The sequence below is a fragment of the Antrostomus carolinensis genome, unplaced genomic scaffold (assembly GCF_000700745.2).
Source record: "Antrostomus carolinensis isolate BGI_N321 unplaced genomic scaffold, ASM70074v2 scaffold23149, whole genome shotgun sequence".
NCBI lineage: Eukaryota > Metazoa > Chordata > Aves > Caprimulgiformes > Caprimulgidae > Antrostomus > Antrostomus carolinensis.
Window position 1 is genome coordinate 1 of NW_010338176.1, and position 22,500 is coordinate 22,500.

The 22,500-nt window shown below is 37.7% G+C and overlaps 1 protein-coding gene across 1 annotated transcript in view; it reads left to right on the plus strand.

Moving 5' to 3' along the window:
* Positions 1 to 307: 307 nt before the first annotated feature.
* Positions 308 to 22,500, plus strand: part of LOC104530748 (RUNX1 partner transcriptional co-repressor 1) — a 25,325-nt gene continuing 3,132 nt past the window's right edge. Inside the window, exons 1-4 of the mRNA XM_010175433.1 lie at positions 308 to 388; positions 1,038 to 1,239; positions 9,392 to 9,460; positions 15,286 to 15,476. Coding sequence (XP_010173735.1) covers positions 329 to 388; positions 1,038 to 1,239; positions 9,392 to 9,460; positions 15,286 to 15,476 — 522 coding nt within the window. The 5' untranslated portion in view covers positions 308 to 328. The remainder of the gene's footprint in view (positions 389 to 1,037; positions 1,240 to 9,391; positions 9,461 to 15,285; positions 15,477 to 22,500) is intronic.

Genomic DNA, 22,500 nt, shown 5'->3' on the forward strand with positions numbered 1-22,500 from the left:
TATATATATATATTATATATATAATAATTGTATATAGCCAGAAAGGGTTATGTCCATTCTTGAGAGGTCATCTAGCATCCTACAGAACTTGCAGAGTTGAAGACATAAAATTAAGTAAAACAGTAGCATCCTGTGTGGGGAAAAGTGCTAAAGAGAACTTGGAGCAAAATTTTTAAGCATCCGTTTATTTTTGTGGTACCATTCCTCATACTAGACAAGGTAAGGTATCATATATTTGTCTGATATGTTCTTCACCCCGAGGAGTCCCAACATTGTAAACATTATTTGCTCCTTTTTGGCAGGGTTGCATGGCACACGTCAAGAAGAAATGATTGATCACAGGCTAACAGACAGAGAATGGGCAGAAGAATGGAAACACCTTGACCATGTAAGGGCTAAAGATACAGTTACATATGATTGTCTGAAAGAAGCCCTTCTAAGACAGGAATTTAAACTTTTTCTTTTAAAATAAATCTGAATCCCTGGACAAGTTTTGAAAACGTTGTCAAATAAATCTAGGGGCTTGATATTCTTCATTAGGTAGCTCGTATTAGACCTTGTTTGCCTATTGCAGTATGCTAAGTATTGCAGACTGCCAAAAGGGGAGTGGACACTGCTCCATTAACCCCGGATCTGGAATACATGACCATCACCCTTAGTACTGGTTAAGTGGATTTGTTCTTTGAATTTATTAACTCTTACATTTGTAGGCATCAGTTCTGGATGAGGTCTCCTGGCCTTTGTGGTGCCATGTGACACTAGTGGTGGGACTACAGTCTGTTCAGTCTTTTCCTCCTTGTTTTCTCCCTTTCCCCCAGAAGTCCATATCTGTACAGTTTAGGATCACCAGTTAGACAGGAATGGATTGTCATTCTTAAAAGCAAAAGTATATTTTTTCGGCTGTATTTGAAATAACAGGGAGAGACTTCTAAATTCTTAAAACCCAGGCACTCAGCACATTAAAGTTTTATTTTTCTGTCAGTTTATGAATAAAATGTTATTTTTTCTTTCTCTGCTCCATCCACCACCGTGAATAGCTGTTAAACTGCATAATGGACATGGTGGAAAAAACTAGACGATCTCTCACTGTACTACGGCGATGTCAAGAGGCAGACCGTGAGGAGCTTAATTACTGGATACGGCGGTACAGTGATGCTGAAGATTTAAAAAAAGGCGGTAACAGCAGCAGTAGTCATTCCAGACAGCAGAGTCCAGTGAATCCAGATCCAGTTTCATTAGGTACAGTATCCTGATTAAAAATTGTTTATCAATACTGTTTCAGCTCAGCTACATGTTAGATGAAGTTCGTATTTGTTCTTCTGATTCTTGTTTTGTGACAGTGATGAAATACTCCTCTCTACTGACTACTGAATTAACTATAACTGATGCCCTAATAGTCATGTTTGCATGTGAAATGGCTTGGTGGTTTTGATGATACTGGGTAACTTGCTTTCCATTCAGCAGTGTCTGAGAGTGGTGGGGCAGGAGGACAGACTATCATGTAGGGATGGCAGAGCAGTGATATGTGCACTGCCTCTCCATCCCCTCCGACCGCCTCCCTTGACTGCTTGATTAAGGAAATCTGTAGGTGCTTCTGGATTGTTAGCACTGTGAAACCAAGGGCTTTTACCTTCTCAAATCAAATTATTAACTTGGAAATTGTCTTTTCTAAGGAAATGAAAGGAGATATAAAAATATGGGCACTTCTTAGCTGTATTTGGTTTCCATATAGGAAAGAAACAGCATCTGGAATGCCCACAGGTTTGCACATGTGATCCTCCTAGTTCTGTGTGCACCACTGCAGCTCACACAGGTGTGTCAGAGCTACTTTGGGTACTGCTTGCTGTGTAGTTACAGAGAGACACACTCAGAGCTTGGCTCAAGCTGCAAAACCCACTTAAAAGAAGCAGACCAAGCAGTTAGACTTTGACCCCCTGCAGACTTCAACAGTTACACTCACACAGTACCTCACACAACTACTCCAAGACGACTCTACAGTATAAAAACAAACTTTTGTGGCCTTTCTGTAATTGATTAATATGTTGGTCTGCTTCTACCCCATCCTCTCACTTTTATGGCACGTGTGGTAAAGAAACACGTATTGGCAATGCCTTTTTATCATTCTCTGCTCTTTTGAAGAGAACAACAGAATATGATTGCTTGTCTAATATTTATCTTTAAAAAAAGTAAATTGTCTATATCGAATGCCATCTTCTTAAAATAATCATAAACTGTGGTTATTAGTAGAACTGAATGTGTGTGTTGTTTTACAACTATATTTTATTTAAAGCTGTGTTTCCCTTTTGCCCTCAAGAATAACTTATTAAATCTAAAACTTCTTGATTTGCAAATAGAAGAACAGAGAAACAAATCTAATGCCCTTTCCATCTTCCTCTTGGTAAATCTCTAGAGTTCTTACTGTAATATTTAGTGCTTCTTGATAACATACAAACCCTTTTTTTAGTGTGTCAAATGATCTGAGCCAATAGCTCTATAAATTAACTTCAGTCAGTGAAAGGAAGGGTTATGGAAATGCTGTTCTAAACTTCACTAATAAGTCTAGTCCCTAGAGGAGTCCTTCTCAGAAAGAAGCATTCAGGTAATGGCTTGCACGAATAGTGTTAAATGTAATGTGAAGTTCAACTCAAACATACATCTGAAATGTCGATCACATCTGCAGCTTCGGGAAGAACACTTGTGAGGAAACCCCTAGATCAAAAGCAGTGGCATCCATCTCCAGTAAAGCTATGATGCAAAAAAAGCCAGACCATGGTGCTTGTAATTATAGTTAGTATGTAAAAAAAAAAAAAAAAAAAAAAAAAAAAAAAAAAAAAAAAAAAAAAAAAAGGAAACTGAGTTTTTATAGTTTTCCCAAAGAAACTGGAACTCAAGACATTAATCAAAACTTTATGGATTATAGTACAAACCAAGAAGAATAATCATAGCCACAACAACAGTAACAAAAGATAAAATGTAGATCAAAAATGTAATTAGATCCCTATATTATTATATTGGTTTTGTATTTGTCCAGATGAATTCTTGGAAACAGCAAAGTCTATTTGCTTAAAAAGACATTATATGGCACAGCCTTTGGCACTGGACACACCAGTCACCTCTGCAGTACTATTGGTACAGCTGAACTGGTTGGAGTGAGTCCATTTCAATTTTAACATGCCCATTTTGGTTATATGGCTTTAAAAACTACTTCCCTAGACTTATGGATATGAAACTTGGATTGCTTCAGTGATATAGCATCCATGTCAATCGTAAATATTGATTAAAAAATGCTTTTATATCTTGACATGTAAGGCATAAAATACTTTGGAGTCTATGGAAAGCTAATCCTTATATTTCCTCAAATCTGGTAGTAATCTAGTTAACAAAAAGAAAACTCATAATGTTCAGCAGTATAATAAAATTGAAGCAGTGCCTGTGAGCTTGAGATGCTGTTCTGCTTAGAGTTTTTAATTTTAGTTTGGAAGTGAGGAGGATGGGGTTGAAAAAATCCTCCAACATTTTAATTAAAGTACCGCAACATGTAAATATCGGTTTTTGCTTCATGGATTCTAAATGTCAGTGACTCCCCTTTGTACTTTTTTTTTTTTTTTTGAGAACGAGGTAATCCACCCTTTAAATCCATCTTGTCATCTTCACTAGCAAGAGGAAAAAAAAAGATGGGGGTGGGCATATGGCTACATTGTCTGTGCCTTTGTTTCTTTTTCTTTATGATTAAAACATCATCACTGAAGTGATAAGTTCTCACTATAAACATTATGCCATGGTCTTCATAGATAGCTCTTGCAAAAAACTCTGAGCTGGAATTTAGCGTAGATACTTTGAGTCCCAAAGAAATGGAAGAAAATTCTGGTCATCATTTTGAACCAGACCTTTTTTTCTGCCAAAGGTTTTTGTGCTTCTTTTAATTTGACATCCCTGTAAATCATGCTGAGCTTGACAGTTCACAGTATCTAATCAATATTCTTCTGTTGATATTTTTAATTAAGAAATCAAATGAAATATTTGATAATTCGTTTTAAAGCAGGGTAATCCAATAATGCATTAGCCAGCTACAACAGGTTACAAGCTCTCATTATTTATTCTCTGAGAGTATGTTGAAGGTAAGATGGGTCCATTCTTTTCAGTCTGAATAATACATGTTTATGAAAGTCTAAAAATGACTCAGACTTCATATATATTCACTTGATGAACTGTGATGGTCTATGAAGTGAATAATACATCATCCAACTCCTCCATTTCTGCTGAAGAATTTCAGTGCTACGTACTGCAGCAGGACTGCAACTTTCATCCTAATAGTGAATAATTACATATATCAGACAATGTATACTGAAATACACACAGTCAGATAAATTAAAGATGAGGGTTCTTCAACATCGTGGGCTATAAACAAGATCTACAACCTTATTGAGTGCAGCTGTGGCTCTAGATAAGTGGTGTAGGCACACATCAGAAGGTCTGCAGCGATGTTGATATTTTGTGTCTGTTGAATTTATCTGAATGGAAATCTTACAAAACAGAGTTTGAAATCTCCAACTGAAGAGTGCCAATACCTGCAGCATTTGCTTCAGGAAGCCAGGATTCTCAGAAGTATATGAATTTTTCAAAAATGCGTACGTTAGCCATTTCTTAATACATTTTTAAATGTTAACCCTTTCAGAGGTAGTTTATATTTTATCAAAGGTTTTTCACCCTCGTATTTTCAGTGTTAGTTAGGGCATTCATGCCGATATATGTCTGTTCATGCTGTGATTATAAAATCTTTACCATTTGCAGATAATCAGCATTGCTGTGATATGCATGATAGTCTCAACATGAGCTAACAGGAATGCTGTGAATACCACAGTAACATTTATAACTTGTAATTCTAGAATGTAAAGCCTCTGTAATACTGGTCACTGATATGAAGTATTGCTCTTAATCCACTCGCTGCATGGGAAGTTTGGGCTGTATTGTGGCGTACTGAATTTCATGCTGTTAGGTAGGGCTACAGCTGCAGAGACATTGTGAGTTTGTATTGTTAGCATTTATTTCTGAACTCCTTGGGACTAGGACCACTTTTATCCATTCCATGTACCACCCTTGTCCCTGTCGTGCTACGCAAAATAACTCATAGGTGGCATAAAAGCATCTATTGCTGGTAGTTATTGGAAGCTTGATCTTGCTTTTTTAAATACAATTTCACATGTTTTCAAGGAGTGTTATGATAGCAACAGAAAAGTGTAAGAGGGCAAAGAAGGATGTACATAAAAATACTTGAAACTCACACCCTCCAACAAGATTAGCAAGGTAATCTCATTCAGTATTACACTTCAGATCTGTATCTATATATTCCATTAACTGGAGTGGCACACTACTCTTACAAGGTAGTGAATATTTATTCCTCTGAGAAGTTTGTTGCCTATGTCCCACCAACAGTGTTACATTTATTATAGGGCAGAATGAAGCAAAACTTGCATATGATGTATGAAAAGCATATAAACTCATATATAGTTCATTTAGTTCAGAGCTGATTATATGCAGCTTTTATTATACTTGAGCCCTAAAGTTCACTATAATGTTGTTGCCAGTGTTTTCATAAATACAATAACTTCTAAAGATCTCCAAAAGATCATCTGTTCATCTCTGTTTCTTATTATTTTATTGTAGGCTTTGATGTCATTGTCCAGTGGCAGAAACATCCATTCTTTTATATTTTCAAGCCATCTTCTGTTCCTTCTTTCCAAATATGAATAAGGCTTTTTGACAATTTTGAACACATCTTTTCCTTTTAAGTCTTTCTATTCTGTTTTCTTGGGTTTGGTCCTTATTATATGAGAGTTTACCTCCTTTATTTGGTCCTAACTTTTTTTCTCATTTTCACTTTCCAGACCCATATTTATTTCTGTTCTTACAACTTCACATTCTCTCTCAGTACTTTCAGCACCTCTTCTCCGTATCTTAAAACCCCCCAAAAATAAGTGGTCTACAGGATATTTCTATTTGCTGAACACCAGAAACCTGTTTGATCAATTAACTGATGATGATTCTTATGGTTGAATGCATTCTTGAAATAAATAATCAGGGCTCATATGAAATGTGGCAGCATATTGTGACTATAGGAAATTTTTTGGTGACTGTTTTCTTTCTTATTAAAAAAAATATCCAGGATAGACTAAAAATAACACTTTTTCTATCTATTTTAGAAAACAAGTGTTATGTTGTTCCTTGCTATTGAACAGAATGTGAGGTCTGAAACTGAGACCATTTTTTCTGTCTTTTCCTCGTACGTCTTCTCATGTGCCAGTCCAGCAGCTTTATTGCTGATGAGTATATTTCACATTAAGATAGAAAAATCCAAAACCATTTTTAATTTCAAAATCTATTTTATTTTTACTTCATACAGACTTTTCACAGGCAAGTGTTGATTATATCATGTATACATACTTTTTGTTTTCCTTGTCAGGCTTTTTCATATGGTTCAGTAGGAACCAGACTGATTATCAAGAAGTGCTCTCAAACCGTGCCTCTACATTAATTTCAAGTAAATTCAGTAATGTGCATCCCTTTGTTCTGCATAATAACACTGTTGCATTTTCACCATTAACAAATCTGTATTATGTCTGACATGTAAAGCTTTTTCTGTTATCCTTTTTGGTGTGAGCTACCTTGTCGCTTCAAGTTGTTCCTAATTTTCTCTGATTTAATTCCATTTCCCTCCAAGCAGAATTTATTTGTACTTCTAGATGCTGTAGTCAGTGAATTAATATAGCGCATTCTTCCTTATAATGGCTTTTTGCAGTTGGTTTTACGTTTAGTGTTTTAGGAACTTCACTTGATTGTGTTACTTTTGCTTTGAGTTTGCTAGATGACCAAGTTAAGATCTTTTATGTTTTAGTTTCACTGAGCAAGTTCTATGATTCTTAATCTGAAGGACACCTTACCTTAAAAATAATAGTACATCCGCTGGTCACATCCTGTAGTTTAATCCCTAAAATAAGATTGTTTTTGTGGACTCATCACCACTGACTAAACAATAGCCATGTTAATAATATTTTTCTTGCTTGCAAAATATGGTTTTTATTATCTTCATAAGTGCTTCTTGTCTTTTTTGTGCGCCATTCCAAACTATGGGAAAGTTTCTCACAAGTTCTTGATTTAATTCTTACAGAGGATCTCATTCCTCATGTAAATAATTTGTGGTTGGAATAAGAACTTGATTGATGTTTATGTTTTGGAAATTTTAACAATTAGCTGGAAATCTGGCCATTTATGTAATTTAATTCCAATTTTGGAAAGTCATGTGTACCAGAAAAACAGCTCCACATCTCTTTGTTTTTAATACTAAGTAAGTACCAGGGTAATGGGCTTAAAACAGGGTTATGGTCCCCTTGCAGTGTATGGTAGCTTAAACAGCAGAAAAGAAAACTTAACACAGAATAAATGAATGCAACTAACCCCTTGTTTTGCCCCATTTGAAGTCTGGTTGTGTCTTTTCCTGCAGTTATTGCAGGAGAGCAAATAAGAGAATTTTAATTTTTCACCTTTAGTTTTACTGAGCTTCAACCAATGTTTTCTGCTGCCACCTCTGTCCCTGACTGAACCAGCACTGTTCCTGTTAGTCTAAAAGCCTTCAAGGGATGGGAGGAGTGTATACAACGATATTGTTGTCTCCAGAATCATATGAGCCAAGTGACACTGAGAATTTCCCCATTTTCAGCGTCAGATCTGAAGTCCTCTGTCATGTTAATTAAACCCATGCAAATAGATAGCTGTTTTGCAGAATCCTGCACACACATTTACGTACACACACCCATCATTTTTTGTTTGAGAGGTGTGAGATTCTACCTACAAAAATCTGGTTTATTTTCATCCCATACTTTAGTGACAAACAGAAGAGCTGGGGAAATCCACTCAGCTGCCTGTCAGCTGGGACGATTCAGTTCATCCATTCGGTGTCTGCAGATTCATGTGCTAGAAACTGCATCTGTGGAACAGTGCCCAGGGATTGGGATTCCCTGCTCCGTGGCTACCTGGAATGGCCTCCTGTTGTTTCCACCTTTGTTAGCTGTCTGCAGTATTAAATGTCATCTTTTAAATTTATTTTAAGTTTCTGTAGCCTACAGTACTGCATGCATGTGTATGGTGGTGTAAAAAATGATTTGCAAAGCTAATCATTATTCAACCTTTTTCTTAAAGATACTATTTTTTACCAAGTTTTCAAATAATAACTTTAAGATACAAAAATGAATGTGTTTAGTAAAAATTAGTATTTAAAGAATAGCATATGTACTTTCGTTATGTTTCAAACTCAGATATCGAATAGCATGTTTAATTCCTACCAACATCTCTAAAAAGATGCAGACCTTACCTCTAATGTAATAAATGAAGTTATTTTGTTTTGACAATTGAATTCTATCATGCAGGCAATAGTAGTCATAGCAATGAACTTTTAAGTTCGTTTTCTTTTTAATTCTCCTCTATTGCTCTGAAAAACAGTTAATCAGTTTTTAAATTGTATTTGAAGAGCAGCTTTTCATCTGCTGAGAATCTGTAAGCTAAATTTCAGGCCAAAGTGAATTTTCTTTCTATATTGTCTGATCTTGCCTCTTTGAAGTCTGTGTGGAAGGGATCTTGCTGCTTTCAGAGCTCTTAGGCTCAGGCCCAGAGGTTAAACCCTTTTAAAAAAGAGGAGGAGGGAGAAAGAGCTGTCGAAATGTGATTGAAATATATGGGTGAATTACAAGCTTCAGCTCCAGTGAGGTTGTTTGGCAGCATATGTATTTAGGGGCTTAACCTAAAGTTAAAGGTTCTGTTTTTCAAACTTGTGCAGCTGCAGTTGCCAACATGGGCTCAGATATAGGAAAGCGTAGCTCTGAACATGTAGAAACACCCCTTTCTTTTTCTGTGGACAGCTTATTTGATCACTAGAATGACATCTTGGCTTTTATCTCTGCTCATCAGTAGCTATTCTGTTTTCACAGAGCAGAAGTGCCAAGCACAGACTGTTGCCCTCTTTCTTCTTCCTTTTCATAAACATAATGACAAAGAATGAAGCACATCATTCCCTCAGTAGGTCTTGAAAAGACAGCCTTAAAAGCATTGAAACTGTCATATAGAGTTGATTTGAAACACTGTAAAATAAAAATAAAGCGAACTAGTCTCGGCTTGGCTTAAGATGAGACATTTGAGTCCTAAACGCTGGTTTATGTGACATTTTGTGAGCTACAGCCACAGCACCCGTTTTATTTTGAATAAAGAATAACTTCATGTGATTTTTTTGTCTGAGCGATAAGTAAAGGGAAATGGTATTTCTCTAAGCCTTGTTCTCAACAAGCAAGCTTTGCTTACGATGTTCTTTTTTTTTTCTTTTCCTCCACACCCCCTCCTCCTGCAGAATCGCATCGGGAATTCCTTCACAGGCCTGCGTCTGGATACGTGCCAGAGGAGATCTGGAAGAAAGCTGGTAAGAACTGTTTAAAAACACCAGCTTAGTCTTCTGGCAGCTGTATGCAGTTGTTAATGCACTGATGTGAGGAATGGAAAAAAAGAAAAAAAAAAAAAAGGCTGACTAGTAACAAGAAGAAACTGTGTTTAATAATCTTAAACGAGAACTGATCAGGACATAAAATAATCTCTACAATAGAAGCATCTGCTGCTATAGTTAGGGGGATATCAGTACTGCCATTAAAGACCCCTATACCCCTATTTTCAGGCTGAAACTTGATATGCTAAAGTTTCAGACTGCTAGCAATTTAAAAAAAAATAGTGTGGGTTTTTTTTTTCTTTTTTTAACCTTCTAAGATTCTTACCTAGTTAAGTTAAGAATTCCCAAAGGAGAGGAAAAAACCTAAGTATACCTGTTAAAGAAAAACCTTCAGCTATGCAATGTAACCATTCTTAATTTTAAAAAGATTTTGTGCTTGTCAGCCCCAGTGAAGCCTGTACTCATAAACCTGCAAAGTTTTCAATGATGTAAGCAAGATCGCATCTCTGCAGCTGCTCTGGGTGGTTCCATGGGCATTGACAGTGTCTTCCCCAAGCTTGGAAAGCACCATGGGCAGATGCTGTGGTTGCGCAGAGTTTTCTTCAACACTTTGAAACTCTGCCTGGGCACAGGAGTTTCCTGATGAGGATACTGTTGCAGTGCTGATTTGCTCTTTTGACACTGATATCAGAGCTTCCTTGTTCTCAGAGGGGCCAGGAGGTAGCTCTTGAACTCCAGCAAGGCAGTTGAGCCTCACTCATTCACACACTACTCTTTTGAACACCTGTATAACCATGAAGTCTACTGCAGCTGTCTGAGCAGAAGTTAATTATTAAATGGCAAATATGCAGTAGTTTAGATGCTTTCTGATCAAATGTCCTGTAACTGCTTGCTGCTTCTTGGTGTATTTTAAACTAGATACAGAACATAATGTGTAAAATGTCCTGCTGATGTATTTTTGCATCAGACACAAAGTTGTGTTTTTTCTGTGATGTGAGTTTATCATGTAAAGTCTACCTTTGTTAATATGTAATATTTTTTTTTTTTTAACTGCTGTGGTTTATATAAAAAAAAAAACCCAAATAATCTATAACTTTATTTTGTCGAAGGAAAGTGTAGCCTTTAAAACTCAATGCTCTTTTGTACCCAAATGTGTTTTTATAGTTTGTTTTGCCATATTTGTGTTTACATGTTAAATGAAAAATAAGGAAAAAAAAAATGTAGTCCCAGGAAATCGCAGTAAGAGGAGCATTATTCAGCTGAATTTCAGGAACTTTGTTCCTCTTGCAAAATCTACATTTTGATGTCAGGTCATTTATGACTCCTAGACGTAGTACAATAGAAGAAAAAGAGTTTCTTTATAAGGTAGCAATACAAGAAAAGAAGTTTCCTCATAAGCTAGCAACACAAGTTAATTGAAGCTTTTGGCTTGAGCTATAAAATTGGATGTGCATTCACATTGCATATATCCACAAATGGTAGCATACAGGAGCTGTGTCATGCCATCTTGTGAACATATACAATATAAGTTGAAACAAAGTTTTCCCTTTGGTTCCATTTCCATTCTATATTTTCATGCTGTTGTGGATTTAAATCATATTCCTTGTATTAACTAAGCATGCTTGTGAATTGGAGAATAAGAGAAGTCTGACTCTCTACAGGATACATACCTGTATCTATTACTAATAATAGTAAAACATCAGAAAGCATACTGCTTTTCATAAATCATGAGCCTTCATTTTCAGGAGGGTGCACTGAAGTTGGAGGTCTCCACAAGTTCATAATTGGTTCAAGGTAGTACAAGTGCGATTCAGCTCTGTAAGAATAGGTCTCTAGTGCTGTTTGAGATGCTCTTTAGTTTTCTGGCTGGGCTGCAGCTGCCAGTCAAGAAGGCTGCAAATCTCTCACAAGGCATTTCTGCTGGCTCAGTGTGGATATCTTGGTATATCAAATGTTAGTAAAGACCAATGTGTAGACCAGTGAATCAAGTATAAAAGTCTGATTGAGATGCTGAATCCATTGAACTGAAAGAATTTGGCTTTAAAAACTGTTAATAAGCAAGCTCAAAAGCATATGAAAAAGGGATTCACTTTTGGAGATTATGATAGACTCCAGTGCAACTCTTTAAATATACTAAGTTAAGAAAGAGCTTTTTTGATTGTTGGAGCAAGCACATAGAATGCAGCACCTTGTGAATTAAAGCCACATGAACCCAGTTCAGTTCCATACATCAGTGGAAAGTCGTCAGTGTCCTGATTTACCTCATTGAATGATGGCTATGTAGATGAAGAGTCCAAAGCAAGCTCTTGGTGTACCTCCATAGTCAAGAGAGAGGCAGGCTTGTGAAGAGAATCAGTCAGGTCATAGGTTGGATGACTTACTCTCTGGAAATACCTGTTTCTCTTTATTAAATACTGAGGGAAACCCAGGCCCACTGTGGGATGCTGCCTTAGCTTCTTTCTATGTCATGAGGAAACTGTCTTCCAGCCATCTCCTATCACACAGCAAGACCTACTCTTCATGGTAGTTCTGGACTGGAGTTACCAGTTACTCAAGTTACTTACTGGAGTTAAGCTCTGGAGTTACCAAACAGGTGTGGAATGACATACGTTGTCATACAAAGACAGTAAAGACCCTGCACATTCGCCAGGAAAGAGATTGTGGTTTTTGGAGTATGAAGCTGAGATAACTCATATCACCAGTTCCCAGTGGCCTGCTTTGCCAGGGTCAGCCTGAGAATGAGGTAATGCAAAATGTCATGGTGGCACAGGACAGCAACTCCGCCCACCACCTTTCTTTTTTCATCATGTGGATTGAGTGTGCCCATGATGTGAGGGAGGTGACCAGGAGCTGGCTGGTGAATCATTATTTTGGGCTAGATACAGGAGTGAATGATGAGTCAAGTATCTCTCCTGAGTCAGCTCCAGGGACCTCTGTTCACACTGAGCAATGCCTATTCCGCACAGGCTGTTTGCTCCCTGGAGCTTCTCTCATGAGTTAGCACTACTCAGAGGGAAGGAAGATAAAGGCAAATAAAATTTCCTTCGCTGTCACTCATAACTTTGCTGCACAAATATTACAGTTTTTATTGTTATCTGAAACTGTGAAGCCTGCATTCTTTGTCTATAAATACATGGAAAAATTTAAGAAGATGTGCAGAAAATTAGTGATAGGAAATTTTGTCTATTGTATGTGGCTGTTCATTACATATTTGTATGTAATGTTCATACAGTATTGAAATAATGGTGGTGCATTGTGACCAAAAAAGGCTTCATTTTAACTATTTGTTTTCACACTCAGTATATCACTATACAAATTCTGTTGTCAAAGGTAGTGGAAATACTAAAGTCCAATCCATAGTTTATGCCAATTAAAAAGTATTGGTCCTTTTTCTTCAGCATATGGCCCCATAAGCACGTTTGGCACCTTCACACTCTCAGAAGCTTTGCAAAAACATTTATGCAATACAGAAGTCAGAATATAAGGTTCGATTTCTATATTTGGGCAGAAAAGAAGTAGATTATGTAAGAAGAAAAACTATAAAATTAGAATTTTCTGTAAAATGTTGAAGTGTTCTGCTTCCATTTCAAAATAGTTTAAACTGGCATTTCTAACCACTACAAACACCTCAATGTAAGATTAATTTGTATGATGTAATGAAAGTGCATCATGCCATACAAAGATAATTTCTATTCATAGCAAACATCAGTAGGAATACAGATTTTCTCAAAGAAATACACTTTGTTAATAACAGCAGTTCATAGACACAAAACATCTGTATTTAAGTTGCCTCATTTTTATGAAAATGGTAATAAAATTGTATCTGTATGTTTGCCTGTGTATATTTCTTTTCTCACACTCAGTGAATGTTTGCAGTTGGTAATAAATATTCAAGCACCTTGCAAATGTCCTACCAATTCCCTTTGCTGATCTGTGTGTGCCTGTGGGACTAGAATAGGAATGCATAATTTAAATATAAATTGCCTGATTTGCATATACAATTAGACTAGCTGCAGCTTTGATCGTAAGCAAAAATTATTGTCCTGTATTGCCACTTAGATAGAATTTTAATTCACCTTGAATATTCAAAGTAAATTAAGCCTTGGCTGTATGGTTGAAGGGTACGGTTTTTTCCTCTCCTGAGGCTTTGCCCTAAACAACATTTATGGTAGGGTAATATAAGGGCATATTTTCAGCCTCATAAAAATAAAGGCATGAGTTTTATCTCTAAATTCCCCTCCCTTGAAAACTTTAGTTGAAACATCTCTCACAGACATGCAAACATGTAACACACAGACACACACAGAATAATAGAACTCTTCTTTCATTTTAATTAATTCAGTTTTAGTCAGTACATGGCTTAAAGTTAAGTCTTTATTGTAATTTGCTTACTAACTGAAAATGGAGACTTCATGTAGTCATTTTTTAAAGAATAACAAGTACAGAGCTATGAGACATAAAAACTCAAGAGTTACTGACTTAGCATGTGTGTATTTACGTGCATGTCCGTGCACACAAATACATGGACTAAAACTCAAACCCGTTATACAGTTGTAATACATAGATTTTAATCTACATTAAAACATTTTTATTAGAAATCTATGTTTTTAATTAAACAGAACATTTAATTAAGGTGGTTTTTAAGTGGATGAAACAATTAAGTGCAAACACTTGAATGAAACATGTCATAATTAGTTTTAATAGAGTGTTAATTGGTACTAGGTTTGCCAAGTTAATAATTACTCCTTATTAAATATTCAATTAATCATTGTCATTTTGCTTTGAATAAAGATGAAAATTAGATAAACTAATTCAGGGGGAGGATGGTTTCCTTGTTAATTAGAGCAGTTAATTAAAAAAAAAAAAGAAATTACTTGTTTTAGTTGTCAATTAAAAGACTGTTCATTAGTAAAATCTTTGCAGTCTTCCTGCATCAAAACCCAAATAACTAATTTGTGACAATTCATGTTTTCCAGAGTAAAAGATATGACCCTAGTTATGTACCAAAGAAATGACTCATACTGACTTAGTTATTTTAGAAAACGCGTGAAGGTTTGAATTTAATGTAGCGATGTGCCCCTGCTCAGTGTTAATAGAGCACTGCAGCCTTGCTGGCTGTGGTGCTCTCAAGAGCTCGGCGGAGCCAGGAAGTCAAGTCTTCACAGTATAAACATGAGTTTGAAGGGGAGATCAAAAGGTCGAATGAATGTTCATAAACAAATTTTAATTTTGGCTCGTAAAATTATATGTCCAGAAAAAGATATTAGATCAGTGATTTAAAAATTTTAAATCAGCTCTTGTGGTTTTTTTAACATCATGTATTTATTCATTAACATATGGGGAAAGAAAATTGATAATGACTATAAATCCTGACTTAATTTCCAGAGCTTAAAGATACATTTTTGAAACAGTCTGCAATGTTATATCTTAAATAATGATTCTTGCCAAAGATATCCATAAATCTGGTCTCCTGCAAACTCAGTTTTCCAAGTAAAATGTTGGAAAAGCTTACTAAAATAACACACCAGAGATCTGAAATATCTGTACATGAAGAAGTACTGACCATGAAGCAAAACAGCAAGAATCGTCACAAGTGTTAGAGACTTGTGAAAACTTCTGCTGATGGGGAAGTAAAGAAGCACCTGGGTGGTCCTGAAGAGTCTTGAGGAACGATGTTCCTCTGTGTCCTTCTTAAAATGAAGACTCTCAAGGTGATAAGAGTCTCTGCTGCATTTCACGCATCAGGCAAAATGTGAATGTGCCCAGCATCCTGTGTTGATGAGGTTTTCTTCCCTCCTTTGTAGAGGAAGCTGTCAATGAAGTAAAGCGTCAGGCGATGGCCGAGTTGCAGAAGGCAGTGTCGGAGGCTGAGAGGAAAGCTCACGACATGATCACTTCAGAGAGAGCTAAGATGGAGCGCACTGTTGCTGAAGCCAAGCGCCAGGCTGCAGAGGATGCACTTGCTGTTATCAACCAGCAGGAGGATTCAAGCGAGGTAAGGTCACAGAGTCATAGAATGGTGTGGATTGAAAGGGACCTGTAAAGGTCAGCTAGTCCAACCCCCCTGCAGTGAGCAGGGACATCTTCTACTAGATCAGGTTGCTCAGAGCCCCGTCCAGCCTGACCTTGAATGTTTCCAGGGATGAGGCTTCTACCATCTCTCTAGGAAACCTCCGCCAGTGTTTCACCACCCTCATTGTAAAAAAATTCTTCCTTATATCTAGTCTAAATCTACCTTCTTTTAGTTTAAAACCATTACCCCTTTTCCTATCACTACAGGCCCTGCTAAAAAGTTTGTCTCCATCTTTCTTAAAGACCCCCTTTAAGCTGGTAGGCATCACCTTGTTGCTGGAAGCCATAGGTGGATCTGAGCTAGCTTTAATCTCACTGGCACAGGCCATTTGTGTGATGTCAGAGTTCAGTGCCCACTATTAACTGTTTGCACAACAGCTTTGGATGCGTATTTCAGGCGCATGCTGAGCTCCAAATATTCTTGGCTATGTTGTCATCTGAGCCCAAAATAGCTAGTGAACTTGAGCTGCAGTCTCACCTTTTAACTGCTGCTCAGGGTTACATACAGTGCACACTTTTCTATTCTAATGTAGCTTTTCAGTAGCTTTATTTTAAAGCTCTTCAAACTAGCATATTGAATAGATAACAAGATTGCTTGGTGGAAAATTTTTCACACTGAAATCTAATTTAAACAAATAAATGATTAATTTAAGTGGTTTTAGTGTAAGCTGGCTAAAAGCCTGTTGGGGTTAGGTTTACAGTTGGACTCAATGATCTTACAGGTCTTTTCCAACCAAAATGGTTCTATGATTCTTTGAAAGTATTGGATGTAGAAGCAATTAGCAAAAGATGATGGTTCCCATAGGGTAAAATGTGAATGTAGATTTGCAAATGTTTCCTTATTTTGAATGTGTTGCTTTGGCTGCAGGGAATATTTGAGAGTTGAGGAGTGGGCAAACAGCATTTGGAAGGGAGAAAAATAGACTGGAAGAGCAACAAAGAGTGAAACAAGAATAAGTTTGTTAAGCCTTGATTGATGTACTTTCAGACCTGAGAGCGGAGGCCTTGAATTCCTGGGGTATGGGACATCTAGCAGCACAACTGGCTGGAAGCTGGAAGTGAAAGGGCAGTGTGCATTTGACCAGTGCTGCAGCAGTCTAGATAGCAATTAAATTTTACGTCTATTACAGAAAAGCAACATCTTAAGTTAAAACTGCCCTTAAAAATAAAGATGACAAAGAAATGCTATCAGTTAAAAGTTACTTGTTTATAATCTTCATCTCTCAAGGCCAGTGAAATGAAAGAATATTACTTTCATTAAGTATTTATTGTTCTTATAGATCTTAGGTTGCAGTAGAACTACTTTTTAAAGTAAATTTAAAGTACAGGGACTCAGAAGAAAAGAGTGGATAATGGTACCTGTGGTGTGGGGACATATATTTGTGTACATTAGTGTCAAAGCACTTTTCATGGGCTGGATGTGCCGCGTTGTAGAAGAGTCACTTAAGTTCAAAGATGCAGATGAGCTGGCTGCAGCGTGCTCAGAAAATTGGCAAAAATCATGAGCAGACAAGTCAGTGGCATGCTGCAGTATGCATCCATAATTTGAGGGAGCGTAAGATTTTAATTCATACCAGGCTTCTCTGGAGATGAAAGACCATTGTGGGATCACTGAATGCCCAGAGTTTCTCCTTAATGTGTAGCAGATGAATAACAAGGAGACAAAAGGAATTGATTTTCAGCATCTGAAAGTTTCTCAGAAAGAAAGGGACTAGGGGAAGTGTATGCACCCTTTAAGTTCTAACTGTTCCATTGTAGATTAAATGAGACATAAATTCAATTTATTGGCATTTTGTATCTGAGATACTCAAGGGCATTTTTGCTGCACTGTGTTCATAGAAAGGGCATTTGTCTGACTTAGCACCCTTAAAGAGCTGTCATTTTATGTGTGTCTATATATGCAAGAGACTTCTGTTGTTAAAACCAAGATTCCAAAGGTAAATGCCTTTGGAGGAAAAAGCAAATTACATCTTTTTAGTGAACTGATAAAGTGTAGGCAGGACAGAGGACTTACTTCAGGGCAACAAAGCTGGTGAAGGGGCTGGAGAACAAGCCTTATGAGGAGTGGCTGAGGGAACTGGGGTTGATACTTATTAACAGTGATACTTATTTGAGAGTTAGATGTGTCCTATTAAGTTCTTATAATTAGTTCCTCTTCAGCTTCTAATTATGCCAAACACTTAGGGCAGTGCTTCGCATGATTACCTGTTAACTCAGGCTGCCTGGTTTTTGAGTAACTCCTGTAAGAGCGGACCAGAATTTTCCTTCATCTTTGGGGACAGGAGATAATTTGCCAGTGTTTGAAAAGTTTTCTTTGGAGATGCAATCTTGTGTTTATCAGGGCTGAGGAGTAAAACCTCACATTTGCTTTGGTGTTAATTATCTCTTGATCTCTCTGTGAATGTCCCTCCTCATTTTTCTGGGTTGTAAGTCTCCACGAACTTCTCTCTGTTTATGGTTTTCAGCAGAACTCTTCCAGCAATGCAGATTCCTGTGTACTAAAGGCACTGGAGTAATATTTCCAGGGCTAGAATATTTCCAGTTCCAAATACGAGAATGCTGAAGAGCAGCTTCTGCAGTCTTACAGGTCTAGAGGAAGGCTGAGCATCACTCCTCATTTCATATCCTTGGTGGGACATGACATCAAGGCCTGCAAGAGAGCCCAGTATGGGCTGCTATATAATCTCCATAAGACTCAAGATCTTTTTTGTTGTTACAGTTTTAAGATCATATGTAGTCTCCTCATCCAAGATCTTTCAGAGGTCTCACAAAGAGAAGTAGATTGGGTTTTTTATATTTTTGTTGTTGGATTTTTTGTGTCTTTTTTCTGGTTTTATTTGGGGGTTTTTGTGCTTTGATTTTCTTTGTTTTTAACACAGAAATGTCGCATCCCTGACTGCAAGATTGTCTTCAAGAAAACAGTGAAGCTGGACATTTTGAACTGACCAGTGCAAAACAAAGAGGGCTTAGGACAATGAGAGGACTAATAGGGGAAGTGTGGTATTTGGAGGCATCTTGAGTTTTCAGAAGTGGTCTGCAGTATTTTGAGAATCACCACATTACATAATATAGTTTTAATCTGTGACTCTGATCTGGTCCCTTGTTCTTTGCTTAGGTTTGAATTGTTCAGTATGTTTTAATTTGCAGTGCAGCTGCTTCAGTGTCTGTACATTTGCTTTCTAAAGATTACCGTAATTTCTCAGCATAAGCCCTTGGGACTGACCAGATCCATGTTCATTATTTTCTGTTATAATAATGAGAGATTGGTTGAAGACCAGCAAACAGAGCACACCGCTGTTGGGAAGCAAATGGACAGGAGAAGGCCTACCTGTCAGCATAGCTGTTCCCTGAACCACAAATTATTCCTTTACCAGCTCCTTACAGTTGCTTGACAAAAGATGACCCATTCATCAGTAGTTGACTTGGCTAAGTACAGAAACATGTGTGAGCAGCCTACTCTTTAATGACTGCCGTACTTGCTTTGGCTGCAGTGTACTGTTGTGCAAATCAATTTTAATAGTAAGGGTGAACAGCTTAGCAAAGAGACTGGCTGCCCAGATTGTACAGGGAGAGGGGGTGGGAAATCATCAAAACATCTGTCTTTCTGCTCTGGTATAAAATGCCACTGAAAAATTTGACACTCAGTGTTCTTCCTCACTTTTGAGTAGGGTGGGGGCTGGGGATGGGAAAGGAACACAAATATTTCAGTTCTCTCTACTTAAAGCAGATGCTGACATCTGCTCAGATAAAATAACTATGTAACTGGTCCAACACTGCTTTTAAGAGATGTGTAATGTTAGGGCTTGTTTATATTGCTGCAGTTTATGTTGTATGTGAATATCACACTTACCTGACATTTTGAAGACAGCTGGGTTCAATCTCTGTTGACCAATCCACTGAGACTAGGATTGTGCCAGCAAACCTGACTCTGAGCATCAGATGCTGTGATTCAGGCAAGCTGAGTTTTCAGGCTGGTATTAAATTTAATACATATGTCAGCTAATGTTTAATTTTTTTGGCTGGGCATCTCTTAGAAAGTAGCACATCAACCCCTGCAGTGATGGGTGGTACAGAGGTGCCAGAGCCATGTGTTCTGCGCAGGATCAGACCAGATGTGATGTGAACATTGGCACTGCCCCAGACTGCTAAGCTAAGCCTGGCTAGCCAGCTTGCACGTCTCTTCCATATGTTTCTCCACACTTCTCTTTTCAGGATTTAGCTTCTCTCATGCTGACTTACATGAACATAGATGCACTTCACACAATAAACAGAGGCTTGGGCAAGCCTGCAGTATTCAGTGATAGGTGTAACTTTACTAGAAGCATCTAAAGGCTTGAATATCTTTAGGAGCACTGCATTTCAAAGTACCAATGTGCTTCCCTTTCTAACAAGTCTTGAACAGAATTTTCATAAACAACTTTGCTGTTTTTTTGCACTGGTGTTCAGTGGCTCATTCAGTCCTCATTTATACCACGGGGGTTTCAGTGATTTCTAGATGTTCTTTTTCTTGTGGTTAGCAGTTACAGAGTTTTGAATGCCAAGGGCTTTGCAGAACTGGGAGAAATCTGGGTTCTTCATATTCAGCCATGTTTCCTTTCCTGTTAAAATGGGGAAATCCAGAATTTGTCAAAGACGACAGAGCAGTGTTTGACAATGTATTATGGCATGTCAGAGTTCATAATCTCTTTGACATGTTACAGTCCATTTGTGTTCTTCTTTAAGCCAACTGTACACTGAGTCTCAGCTGGAGGTGTCAGAGGAAAGAAATACTCAATTGTGGTTAAATATTTCAAAGAAGAAAGCGAGAAGATGGGCAAAATTATTGACAAGTACGGGTCCTGGTACTGTAGACCACAGAAATGGAGACCATTTGTTTTTAAGAATTTTCTTGATGGCAAACAGAAGTTTCTGAGTTCTGTTGTTTGAAGGTGGAAGCTTAAGTGCATAAGAATTAAGAGTCCAGCCTAAGATAAGGCTCTGACCTAAGGCTGATATTCCTTGTTAGTTGAAAGAGCAGGATGAAATACGATTGGTGGCATAGATTCGGAGCAAGATTCCCATCTGGTGTAATTTAGCCCAATTTTGTTGAATTAATCCATTTTCAAGGTAGTGAAGTTAAATTGAGTTATGTAGTTTGAGAATCTGGCCTTTCGTATAACCTCACTGTTATCAATGCAGAGGTTAAATCAGGAAAATCAATGCAGAGTTAAACTGTAATCCAGCCCTCCTCGTAGTCTTAGCTACATCTGGAGCTCTATAAAGCACGAGCTGTAAGTGCAGTGTAGTAGGTCACTATCTAAAGACAGAGAAGACAGACCAGGAGAAGCTTTGAGAGATCTGCTACTCCCTTTCCCAATGCATGATCAAATCTAGCTGTATCATTCCTGTGAGATACCTGCTTTACCTGTGCTTAGTGCTGGAGATTCTCCAGTGCCTCTATGTGATTTGTGCCTGTCCTTTAAAAGATTTCTCATAACATCTCTTTCCAGTTTTTCTTGCAGATGTTTGATCCTGTTACTTTTCCTCTTCATCCATGTAGACATGGTCAGTGTCTGTTTCACTCCAGTAGCTTCCAAGATGTTTGACTGTTGCTGTCCCCTCTCAGGCTACTGTCTCTCCTTAGGTTTAACAGTTCATTCTCTTCTCATAGCTTGTGTTTGTCTGACCTCAGATTATTCTGGCTGCCTTTCACTGGGTTCTTTCCAAGACTTATTTGTCTTGTTTCATTTGCTGTATTTGAAGTGCATCATCCCAGCCTGGACAGTACTCCAGGCTGATCCTTGACAGTGCTAGGAAGTGGAGAGTCTTAACTCAGGTGCAAAGCAGTCCATAGTCCTTCTTGTACACCCTCATGTGATGATTATCACCTTGTCACCGACATGACATTTTGGTCCTTTGCTATCCAAGATGCTGTCTACACAGATCAGCCAGGGTTCTCCATTTTGCTGGTACCTACTAGAGCGTCCCAGAAGGGAAGACACTTTGACCATGCCCAGTCCAATAGTGAGCGCAAGCTCTGTCTCTGATACCTGGATCAACTGGAAATAGGTGAACAAGCATACATGAAGCACAACCCAGGCCATTAGCTGGCATCTCAAGCCTGGCTTTTCTTCTGTCGAATTTGGGCTCTGGAGCTATCAGCCAGCCATGTGAACAGAAATAATCTGTTGCCAAAGTTTGCAGTGCCTGAGCCTGATCTTTGCTGCTGCTTTTCACTACTCACACATGGGAAAGAGCAATGAATGGTCATAGTGGTGAGGACTGTGTAGGACAGGGAGTTCTACGTGTCAAATCCAGCTACTATCGCAGTACAAGCTCCTCATGGCATGTGTTCTTGTTCATGCTAATTTGCACTGCGGTAATTTTTAAATTCAATAAGTTGCTGCATAAATGTGAGCTGTAAAATTTATTTTGAAATTCTTGTATAAGAGATACATTCGTGTATATTCTTGTATATATATAATAACATAAATGTTGTTTTTATTCCTACAATTACACTAAAGCTGTAATGACCTGTTAAATTAGAAAGAATATGTCCAATGGACAAAATCACATAGTGGACAATGTAGGACACACTAAGTAATCATGTAAGGAACCAGCTTAGAGCTTTCTCACTTCATTAAACTCTTGCTCTTATGTATCACTTTTCATGTTCTGTACAGACTGATAGGTAATTGGTCACTATTTTAATAAGAAAGTTAAACCAATACTGTTAAAATTGAACGACTGTTTTCTGACATCAGTACAGATCTTGTGGTAAGATACTGAAATTTCGTAAGGTAGCTCAAGTAACATCTGGAGACAGTTCTGTCTGTGCAGATAGGCGTTCCCCAAAAAGGGAAGCAAAATGAAAATTCCCCAGAAAGTTGACCTATATTAACTAAATAGATATTTGAATAGAAAAAGTTTGATATCCTCATAATAAGCTCAGCACAATTAGAGCACAC